This window comes from Urocitellus parryii, chromosome 2, assembly GCF_045843805.1.
Source record: "Urocitellus parryii isolate mUroPar1 chromosome 2, mUroPar1.hap1, whole genome shotgun sequence".
In the NCBI taxonomy this organism is placed as follows: Eukaryota; Metazoa; Chordata; class Mammalia; order Rodentia; family Sciuridae; genus Urocitellus; species Urocitellus parryii.
In genome coordinates this window covers 209506928-209518970 of record NC_135532.1, presented here as the reverse complement: position 1 = coordinate 209518970, position 12043 = coordinate 209506928, and the positions used below count along the sequence as shown (strand labels likewise).

General features: G+C 38.6%; 1 protein-coding gene across 6 annotated transcripts in view; it reads left to right on the top strand.

The window, feature by feature from the left end:
- App (amyloid beta precursor protein) overlaps positions 1-12043 on the top strand; it is a 240611-nt gene that overhangs the window by 70166 nt on the left and 158402 nt on the right. For all 6 annotated transcript variants that reach the window (XM_026396151.2, XM_026396150.2, XM_026396149.2 and 3 more), the window contains exon 3: positions 7010-7139. In XM_026396151.2, coding sequence (XP_026251936.1) covers positions 7010-7139 — 130 coding nt within the window. The remainder of the gene's footprint in view (positions 1-7009; positions 7140-12043) is intronic.

The window sequence follows — 12043 nt, the reverse complement described above, 5'->3', positions numbered from 1 at the left end:
AGTGGAGCAGTTACTAGCTGGTGGAGGATTCCATAATGTGCTGCACATTAAATGTTTGCAGCAATTTCTGGCACTAATAAACATTCAATTATTATATACGTTTCTTATTCTTTTGGATATGCTCTTTGAAAAAGTAATTGGTATATAAAAGCTATCAGAAGATTTTAAAAAAGAAGTTCTCAGAAGATGAAACTATCCCATGATTAGACTGCCATTTAGCATTTTGTTATAGGGCTTTTGATTCTTTGCTTCATGCAGGTACAATTTGGATCTTGGATTTTTGTTTTCTCATATGCTGCATAAATCTATGAGCTGTTTCCCCTGGGCTAGTTCTTTCCTCCTTCTCATTTTCTTAAATGTGAAATTTCAGGGAAAAGGAATACTAATAAGGACTGGGAGTATAACCCAGAGGTATTGTAGAATGCTTATCTAGCATGTGCAAAGGCACCTGGGCTCAATCCCTAGCACCATCAGTAAAAGAAAAAGAAAGAAGAAGGATAGTATAGTAAAATGAATCCCTTGTGCCAATCACTCAACTTCTGTAATTGTCATATTCATTCACCCTTGCTCCTGGTTAAGTCTAAAATGCAAGCTCTTTATTTCATCTACTCAAGATCTATGACTTGAGTCAGAATGTCCTGCAGGCCTGTTTCCCTTCCCCTTTACTGACCTGTAAATTCAGACATACTGAAGCAGCACACTTTACCCATTGACTTCTGACCTACATAACACCTACTTAACACATCATTTTGTTAACAAAATTTCTAACATTTTCCAAAAAGAAATGTCCTTGGGAATTTGATTGAAAATGAATTTTAAAAGCTGAATGGCTAAAAAGAAAAATAGGCAAATTGTTTTCACAGTTATCATCAATTCCCATTTTACTAGGCCCTGTTTGATTTTTGTGTTCTTGAAATAACCCTGGGGCATCTGGAAATGACTTTGGCATTCCTCACTGGTCCTAGGTGGCCTGTTTGTGAAAGGAATTTTCCCTCAATGTGAAGAATGAAGTTCTGTAGGACTCTGACAACATATGTCTTAAAGAAATATTTTTATATTTTTACATATAAAACTGCATGTTCTTGGCATTCTTAAATATCATCAATGTCTTTTCTTGTTTTGCGTATTTAACGACTTAAATGTCATCGTGTTTGAGATTAATATGTTTCCAATTTGGAGAGACAGAGAGGGAAAGAGACTTAAAATTTTTTAAATTTAGAACAAAATTGAGTTGACCAAGTTTTAATGTATTTCTGCAGTGAAATGCCTTAAAACCACTTATACCACCCACTATAACCTTCTGATATGCATCTAAGATTGTTCCTACTTGAACTCTTTTCTGGCTGTTAGTATGTGGAATTTCTTTATTTCTCTCTCTCTCTCTCTCTCTCTCTCTCTCTCTCTCTCTCTCTCTCTCTCTCATCATTTTATGTTCTGATACATCTGGCTTTTTGGCCAGATAGGCTGCTTTTCAGATTCTAGGACCAACCTAGCTTTGAATTCTTCCTAAATGTAATTCTTCTTTAGCTGTACTTATTATTACTTTATTTTTATGTCAGGCAGTCATATTTATATAAATTATATCTATTTAGAAGAACAATATTGGAAGGGTTATTTTTATTAAAAAGCTCATAATCCAATAGCTGTTGAGCATCCTATTTAGGAGATAGTTTTACAATATTCAGTGAGAGCTTAGTATGTACTGAATTTCTCTATAATGAAGGTGTTCCTACCTGAACCAGAAATACTCATTAGACGTTTATGAGCAGTTACACGCTAGCCCACTGCTGGCCTTTGTTGAGGGGACACTGTCTTTACCTTCAAAGAGTTATAGATCCTAGTAGCACAGGTGCCACAGGAGGCAAACAGTGGTCAGTGACCTATGATGGGTGTTTGCATGAGGCCATCTGGGTGCAGGGACAGAAGGAATCCTGGAGGGGTGAGGAGTATGAGTGAGATCGGCAAGGGGTTAGAGGTCGCCAGCCAGCCCCTGTCAAATCCTCATCTTTCCATGCCTCTCACCTTAGCTTCTCTCTTTTCAGTTTCCCCTAAACCAGCAGCTTCTCCCAGATGCCTGGTTGGCTCATTCTTGCATGTGAGTGAGCCATCTCTGGCTCTGACTCACCCTAAGGCCCATCAAGTGTCCTCATCATCTAGCAAGAGCCCGTTTGTGTTTGTTCCTGTCTCCTGGGGAAGGGAATGCAGGATATGGTTTAGCTTTGCAGTCAGTGAGGGGATGGAGCTGCAGTTAAAACGTGGTCTCTACTGAGAACTTCCTTCGGATGGCGGAGGGTTGGAGCACGAGGAAGAGTGGGAAAGAGCTGGCAGCCTCCTGTTGGCCTTAAAACCAGAGGTGATGAATGTGCAGCCATCAGGAGGCCTGTGAGGTGCCAGATCGCCTTTCCCGCCCCTCAGGAAACGGATTTTTCATTGGGGAGGCCATACAGTCATGCATTTAACCAACTGTGAGTGCACTATGATAAATACAAGGAGCTTTCCCCAGAGAGAGGGAGGGTTGGCAATGTATCACACTGTGGAAGTCCTGTCTGCACAGAGGGACCCTAGGGGGCCTGGGCACAGGAAGTGTGGTGTAAGGGATTTGAGGTCACAGTGTGCTGGAACATCATGCCTGTGTTTATACAGTGACTGCTCTGTGCACCTATAATTTAGGAAGATCTGTAGAGATTGGGACAGTTTATTTTTCAAGTAGTTAATACTGGTCTGGATTTGCTTCTGCTTTATTTTAAGTATTTATAAATATAACTGTTGTTGTATAAAGTCCTTTTTTTAAAATATAAAAAATTCAATTTGAGCATTAAAACCATTGAAATTTAGACTTAAGCATTAATATTTGAGGTACTGCTGCAAAGAAAATATTAAACATTGAGCCCATGCTTATAATTATTTATGGAGAAAAGTCAGGAATTTTTCTCAAGGACATTTGTGTATCTAATTATTATTTTTCATTCTTGACTAGATAATGAGCTAGGCTGTCTTTTTAACATAAAAAATGCCTTTTTTGTCCCTAGACATATACTAGAGCTAACGACTTCATAAAAATAAAAATATTATTTGGATTTTGTCATTTATTTAAAAAGTTTTCTAGTTTTGTTACTTTTGCTTCTTTGGGGGTTTCTTACGCATGTGGTTATCACATTATCTAACTGGGTCTTTTTGTGCGTCAAAAGAAATTTTGTTACTTTGATTTTTTATCTTCTTCCACCTTCAAATAAGCCTCCTGGTGTTAGAGCAGGAAAATTTTACTATCTTTGGCAGTTCCAAATTAATAACTCCTTATCCCTGAATAAAAGTAAGTGAATCAGGTTGAAGTACTGCCTCCATTTTATTGATTAGGGCAGTAGACACAATTATGCATGGCCTTTGTGAGTGGTTCAAATTTTATAATCCACATTCTTCTCCATATTAACAATTACCATTGTTAGCAAAATAGAGTGAGAAGCTAAATAAAGCCAGGAAATAGTACATATGCCCTGGATTTCATGGCAGAAACTGGAGCTAAACTCTGTTTGGCTGATGATCACTCTTTGAAGCTCTGATGATCTTTAGGGAGAAACCTGTGTTCAAAGATTTTAGTTTGCAATTCTGTCTAACTGCTTGGAAATTGTCAGTCAAATAAGGTACTGCTCTGTTTCCCTGAACATGACCATAGGAGTCTGAAGATGATTAGCACTCAAGGTGAAAAAGAGATCCTTCTTTCCTGCTAATCAATTGTACCTTCAATTTGTTGGTTTTAAATTGAAAAGAAGGAAATGGGATATGGTTGTGTCTGCTGTAGGGATTCCAGAGAGCTGACAGGTCCTGAGAAAATTCCCAGCAGGGTGGTATTTCTGTGAAGTGGCAGATAGAACCCCTTTAGAGAAAGGCAATAGCGCACACTTTGCTGCACATAAAGTGGTACCCTCAGGGTGAACTCTGTAATGCCACCAACTTTATGACTCATGAGTGCTATTCTTTTGCGATATAATAAACAAGCAAAGGTGAAGGGAGAATTATATTTCTGTACCAAGAGCCACTTGGCCTTTCATTACATAGGATAAAACCATGGGGCTATTAAATTTTTAGTGACATTTTCAAGTAGGGCATTATCTGTGACCTGATATGCATGCATTGAAGTGTTAAGATACTTAAGAACAAAATAAAATAAAGGGAAGGAAGCTGTATCCTTCGGAGCGAGATTTCTGGCAGTGTTCTGAAGCACTTTCTCAGCACCCAGCCTAGGATTCTGATTTAGCTACTTGTGTGTGTGTGTTCTAGATTATTCCTCTACTGTTGGATTGATCACATACTCTGCTACATTGATGCATGCCTTTCTTTTTAATTTTTATTTTTAAATATAATATGTTTTTTTAGAGAAGTTACAGATTCACTGAAAAATTGAGAGCATATGCAGAGGTTCCCCATAATCCCTTGGCCTCCGTTATCAACATATCCCAATGGAGTGATGCATTTGTTATAATCCATGAACCTACACGAACACGTCATTATCACCCAGAGTACATAGTTCACGTTGGGGCCCTCTCTTGGTGGTTTGGACAAATGCAAATGCAAATTCCTCATGTTTGGACAAATGCCAGTGACGTGTATTCACCAGAGTAGTTTCATTGCCCTAAACATGCTCTGTTTCTGCCTGTTTACTCTCCCACCAGCCTCCAAGCCAATCTTTACTGCCTCTGTGGTTTGCCTTTCCCAGAAGGTCACGTAGAGGAAGTTGTGCTGCGTGTCACCTTTACATATGGGTTTCTTTTACTTAGCAGTATGCGTTGAAGATTCCTCCAAGACTCTTCATGGCTCGGTGGCTCATTTCTTTTTATCACAGAAGAATACCCCACTGTGTAGATGTACCCCATAGTTTATGTGTCCATTCTCAATGCTTTTTGTTTCAACTCATTTTTCTTGGGACCAGGACTAAGGTGAGGTGTGTGAGATGCTCAGGGAATCAAGATGAATAATATGGTAGAACAATTTTTCAAAAAATAAAAATTCATACAGCAAAAATGATGAACAAGGCATTAACATTTTAGGTAAAGAGAAGATCCCACCAAGCCCTGTCAGGGTCACTGATCATCATAAGCAGAATTCCCTACATTCGTAATGCACACGGGACATTGTTCTCTTGCTTTGAAACCTGGTTCTCCTCTGCAGAAATGGCTTCCCCTGAAGACTCCTCTGGTAGAAGTGCTTTTCTCAGAATCGTCATAGCATTGTGCCTAGAGGTGGAGATGGCCTCTTTGCTCCTCATTTCCCCCTCCAAACTACTCATCCCCTTTCCTCTCTAAAACGCCATCTATCCCATCCATGAAGTAATGCACCTAAACTCGACCACACTCTCCTCTACTGTGGGAACCATCCCCAGCCTCTTCCCTTTCAGTGGCACAACCCCTCAGTGTGTGTGGGATTTTAGCTTCAGGTGTTCTGTCATCTAGTACAGCGGTCCTCCTTTGTGACTCATGAGGGATTTGGGGGAGGGGTGCAGGTACTGAGGCACCTGTCCACTGAACTAAATCCCCAGACCCCTATGTTTTTGTATTTTATTTAGAGACAGGGTCTCACTGAGTTGCTTAGTGCCTCACTTTTGCTGAGGCTGGCTTGGAACTTGTGATCCTCCTGCCTCAGCCTCCTGAGCTGCTGGGATTACAGGCATCTGGCTTCTGAGTGATTTTAATGGTGAGCTCAGTGATCCCTCCTGTACTCAGTTGCTCAGGTCAGCGATTCCCTTTAGGGATCTTGCCTTCCTCATTCTTCATTGTCTATACCCTCCCATGATCCTGTTATATACCTTGCTGTTACCAATACCTGTAACTCTTCCAAAATCTTCATTTCAGTTCACTGGCTCTCCAAGTACTACTTCTCACTGCCTCACTTCCACTTCCACAGCAGAAATTCCTTCGCCCATTCACAATTTCAAAAATAAACTGTGCTCACTTTTGCCACTTTAGATTCATAGCCCAGAGTTAGAACCATGCTGTTGCTCACACTCTTAGTTTTGTCTCTCCATTGTTATTTGCCTGGCAAAGCAGCTTATTTTAGAGATATGTTCTTTTTATTAACATTTTCCTTTCAAATCTCTGCTTCTTCTTGTTATTTGGCAGTGCTGAGGATTAAATCCAGGGTCTCAGGCATTGGAGGCAAGCACTTGACCATCTCCAGCCCTTTTTAAAGATTTTATTTTGATACAGGGTCTAAGTTACTGAGGCTGGCCTTGAACTTGCGACTCCTGAATAGCTAAAATTATAGGAGTGTGCCACTGTGCCCTGCTCTGCTTATTATTATTAATAAAGAGAAGTGGTTTGATATATTACAAGTAGATATTTCAGTTGAGTTTAACAGTGCATTCCAAGTGCTCAGCAAACATCACTAGGTACTAAGAACAGTAATGTAACAATGTAACAGGGGATGCCAGTTAGTCATTGAGGGAACAGAATTCATGAGTGACAGTTCTTTATCTAAGTGACACCCTTGAAAACTTTGTGATAAATTTTTATTATGTTAATTGCTTTGAATAAAGAGATTAATATTTATAAAATCTTCCTTGTGTCATATTCTATACGTAAAATGTTTAATTAGTGAGATAGGGTCAGTTGAATTTCAGTAAATTAATATCTCTAGGTAGATCTACTATAACATTTATTTAGAACATTACAATCTATGGACCTTATGCTAGTTTATTTTACATAAAAAATGACCCCATAGTTTTAAGAGTCCCATACCTACCTCTTTCATTTTTCCTTTTATTCCCCCTCTGGAAAAATATTTGAGGTCTGAATGGGTGCAGTAAAATCCAGGTCACACTGCTGGATGTTTTAAATGGAATGTCCAGATGCTTTGTCACTTGGACCTTTTCCTTTACATTGAATCTCTTTAGCTTAGGTCAGAAGTGGAGCAGGCTTGGATGTTTGGGGCTTAGCACTACTTTATTGTAATGGTGGAGGATCATCCAATGGTCGTCTATGTCAAAATAACAATGTCCTCTTCTTGTACACTCTCCCAGGTCTACCCTGAGCTGCAGATCACCAACGTGGTAGAAGCCAACCAACCAGTGACCATCCAGAACTGGTGCAAGCGGGGCCGCAAGCAGTGCAAGACCCATGCCCACATCGTGATCCCCTATCGCTGCTTAGGTAAGCTGCCAGCTACCTGGCTGGTGTTGCGTGGTCTAGTCTTTGGCAATGAGAAAGGCTGCTCTAATCAGGTCAAGTACATCGACTTTTCCTTCAGCATCCATCAGTGCATTCCACAACTGTGGATTCAGCTAGCTGTGGATCAAAAATATGGAAATGAAAACAAAACTGTCTGTATTGAACATGGACAAACTTTTTCATGTCATCATTCCCCAAAGAGTACAGCATAACAACTATTTATATAGCATTTGCATTGTATTAGGTAGTATAAGTAAGCTGGAGATGATTGAAAAATACAAGGAAGGTCCTTGGGAGGTAGTTCAGTGGGTAGAGTGCTTGCCTTGCATGCATAACACACTGGGTTTAATCCCCAGTACCACCCAAAACAACAACAACAACAACAACAAAAGGAGAATGTATGTGGGTAATATGCAAATAACATGACATATAGCAGATGAGATTCTATAGATTTTGGTATCCACAGAGAATTCTAGAACCAGTCCCCCATGGATACTGAGGGATAATGGTACTTGTCTATGCTTTGGACTATTAAGATGGTATTGTATGTTCCAATAGTACAAGGGCAGTATTTTTGAGCTCTCTGCTTCAGAATTAATTTATCCAGGACTGATGAATGAAAATTGCTGAGTGGTGGGGTCTGGGAACCCTTATTTTACCAAATCTCATAAATGATTGTCATTTATACTCACTCCCTAGCCTGGTAGATTGGGGCCTCATGTGTTTTCATCACACAGACTGCATTGCAAAAAGATTCCAATGTGAAGCTGCAGCGTTTTGCTAATTTCTTGAAAAGCTTTTTCTTATAATATCTGGCTATTTTTTTCCTGTTGTTGGTGATTAGAAGTTGGAGTTGGGTTGATCTGAGGTTTAAAATTTCACCTTTGCTTTTTATTTCTGAAATTGAATTTTATGTGATCTCATGATTTTTCCTCTGGAAACGTTGATACAAGTTCTTATTAAATATGACTTGGTCCTTAATCTCTTCCTAGCTGATATTTTTAATGTAACCAGGTGTTGCAAAAAATCCGCAGTCTTTGCTCTGGTAACTGCATCTAGATGTTGTCTACTAGTTTATCCACTGTGTGAGGCTGTAAATACGGTCATAGAGGTCCCTATATGGAGACGCTGGGCAAATATTGATAGGCATTCTGATGTGACTTCTTATAAAGGTTAAGAGGAAGCCTTGAAGGAAAGCCCTTGCGTGCCTGTGCAAGGCTCTGGGTTCTATTCCTAACATGCAAAAGGATAAAAGAAAGACAGAAAGGAAGGGAGGTAAAAGAGAGAAAGGAAGGAAAGTCCAAACAGCAAGTTGACAAAGTAGATAACCACTAGAGATCTGGATGATATCTGGCCAATTAATGCCATAGAGCTCATGGATACTGTTTATTTATGTATATAATTTGAGAAGTAAATGGAAAATACTGGAAATTTCATCTGGTGGATTTACTACTCACAATGTAACTGAAGACAAAGAGTGTAGAAAACCAGATTTTTTTTTCCAGATTCTTAGATATTTGATAGTTACAAGTTTCCTTGTTCTTGGTATTTCTGGTTCCTACATGCCTTATAAGGCCTTTTTTTTTTTTTTTTTTAAGTCTGGTCAGGAAGTAAAGATTTAATAAATAAGAAGAGACTAAGCAACATGTAAATATTAGATACAGAGCTCCTATTTCAGGAAATGACTATGGAGGCTTATCTGTCTCCAGGAACTGTGTACTTCAGACTGCTTTTAAAATGGCACCAAGAAATAGTGCAGAGCCGATCTGAGCCACTACAGTCAGGAGGTAGGCCATGAGTTAGTTACTTAGGTGGCCCAGACCCTGTAACTTCTTTCACTTCTCACTTGCCTGCCCTATGCAGTATATCAAGTGCATGTTCTGTAGGATATAAACTCATGGAGGTCCTGACTAGATCTTTGAACATGTGTTATCATATAACTCCTGATAGAACCCTCATGTCACATCAGAAGTGAATTTATGTTTAAATATTATGTTACTCGGAAAATTGTTTCATGATTCAGAATTATTGATACTATAATTGACTAAAAGCTGAATTCCACAAGAAAATTGCAATTTTTTACAGAGGGCCAATAGTTGAGATAAGTATTCTTTGACCCCAAATCAGGTGTTGTCTCCTCCGTTGGCCACATTCCCTAACCCTCCCAGAGACTCTTCATCTCTCAAAAGCACTATCCTTTATAGCAACAGTGAATTGAAAATAAAAAAAAAAAAAAACTAAAAAATAACCCTGCAGAAAAGAGATGTAAAAAATGTCCTAAGGTTTATGTATGAAGCCAAAAGATTTTATAACACTGTGAATACACAAAAACTATCAAAATATATTGTTTTTATTGTGCTTCATGCACTCTTTGGGGAAACAACAGCCTAATTAATTTGAGTTCTAAGAATTAATCGCATTTAGTAAATGTCACCTTGTTAGTGGTGTTGGTGACCTGTCTGTCCTCAGCATATATTTTAACCACTACAGAAAGAGATTCACTTCAAACTGTATCATTTCACTGAAACATGTTTATAGAAATGTACAGGATGGACAGGGGCAAGGAGAAATAGAGAGAAACCCATCAAATAATTGTCTAAAAGACTATGGGCGTGGTCAAGAGTTAATTCCTGCCAGAGCCTTGCCTTCAGCACATACAGATCTCTCTTTTTTCTTCTGAACAGCTTCTGGGCTCCTTTGATGTTGATGTGCATAATTCAAGGGGACAGGTCACTTGTGACCTGTCCAGCAAATTTCCCAGTTCTGGTTTAGTATCCAATATGAAATGAGTGCATTGACACTAACTGTTTTGGACATCCAGCAGGGACTAGATAATCATTAGCTATTCCCAGTAGGGATTTGGCCTGTTTTAATCATTTATCCTATTTCTCATCTTAGAAATCCCTGCTCCTTCTCCACTGGACCTGAAATGGAACCTCATGGGACAAAGAGAGCACAGATTGACTCTGGCTTTGCTCTTGAGCTCAGGTTAGAGTTAGGGATCTGGGCCTTGCTTGTCTCTTAGGTAGTTTCCCAAAACTCATACTAAAGAATTACACAAGACATATAATATACTGATGATGTGTAGTCTATGCAGAACGTGGCTTATATTTCAGGAAAAGGAATTGAAAAACATCAACATATAACTCAAGTGCATTTTATTTATACAAATGTTGTAACATCCCATTAATTTTAGCACTGTTTTTACTTTCTTTTTCCCCCCACTTTGGTTTTTTTCTTTTCTGCCTGCCTTTCTCCTGATTTCTTAATCTGTTATTCATTTCGATATTAAGCCCTTTGTAAGTGCATAGGCCATCATTAGAGTATTTCTTCCGGAAGACAGTGTTGGTTCAGTCTTTTCCTTCACAGGAGTGCTTATTGAGAGTCACAGAGGTTGGCTTTCTTGCTATAAGTCCCACAGTTTTTCAGAATTAGGACTACAGCCCCTCATTTCTTGATTTTTAGTCTAATGTTCTTTACAATATACATATAAAAATTATGTGTTAGAACAAATATCCATCTGATTTCTAAAACCAACTCATATAAGCAAGACTGTGAATAAGAGCAATAAATAACACTTTTTAAAAAAATTGCCACAGTATGTATAATATGTCAAAATATACTCTGCTGTCATATATATCTAAAAAGAATAGATTTTAAAAAATCACCACAGGTATTGCCTTGATCAAGGCGACTACCATGACGCCTGGCACAGGATACATCTCCATGTGATACTATTTTCTATTTCATAGTAGTAACAGTGTCATTCTTACATATTCCTGCTGCTTGAAGAAAGAACTGCTATTTAGCATTAACTAAGTTCTGTAAGATTTCTGACTATATCCTGCTACATCCCTTAGACAAAGGAGATTTTTACTAAAGTTACTTTTCACAAAGATGCCATCTAGAAAACAATATAAGATTGTCTCAAACATTAACTATAGTAAGATTCAAAACAAAGCTTGGAGAGAGAAAAATGAAGGTTATGTGTGGCATGCACCTCCCTAACCACCCTATCAGATGAAGGATCCAGTGTTGCTCTGGATGATTTCTCTCTAAATCAGGTGCTTTGGACATCCTTGCTCTACAGCATCTCACATGCCTCAGGGAGAAGGGGACAATGGATCAGGTTGCCATCGCCATGCCACTTTCTTCCCACAGAGCAGATGATTTCCCTTGGGAGTGAGCTGGCTTTCTCAGTTCACCCTTTGCTTTTCATAGCACTTCTGGAACCAGAATGTACGCTCTGTCTTAATCTTACAAACATTGTATTAATTATTGCATGTGCAATTCAGTGCCCATCATTTATCATCACTCAGGGAGAATTATTTTTCTGTAAAGCTTTCAAATGCTTTCCATTTGAATAGCTGCTCTTCATGGTGTAATGGATCCACTATTGAAATTGGCACACTTCTGCTGTCGCTGACCAGCGAAGGCAAGGCGCATTGCATAAGATAAATTACTGTAGATTTACAGGGGCACAGTCAGGTTAATAGCATAATCCAAAGGAAGAATTAGAAGTTAAAGAACGACTACCTGAAATGTCATTGTTTCCTTTTATAATTAAGACTTTCCAAACATGTAAGTAGTAATAACCAGGAAACTGCTCAGTATAGTCAAATGAGAAATTAAAGGTATTCAATTATTTTCATTTTGAATTTAGTTGTTGTAATAAAATTTCAATATAAGTATTCCTTTTTTCTATGTGGCAGCTTCTGTGAATGATCTCTAGCTATCTTAATCATTAAGGTTGCGAAGTATGTATTTGATAATGATAGATATTGGACCATGGGATCTCCTTGAGCTTCTGCTAAGCAACAGTTCTTTTCAGATACATCACACAATAGAACAATACTCAAGAGTATTATGTAGACTAAACCAAACTT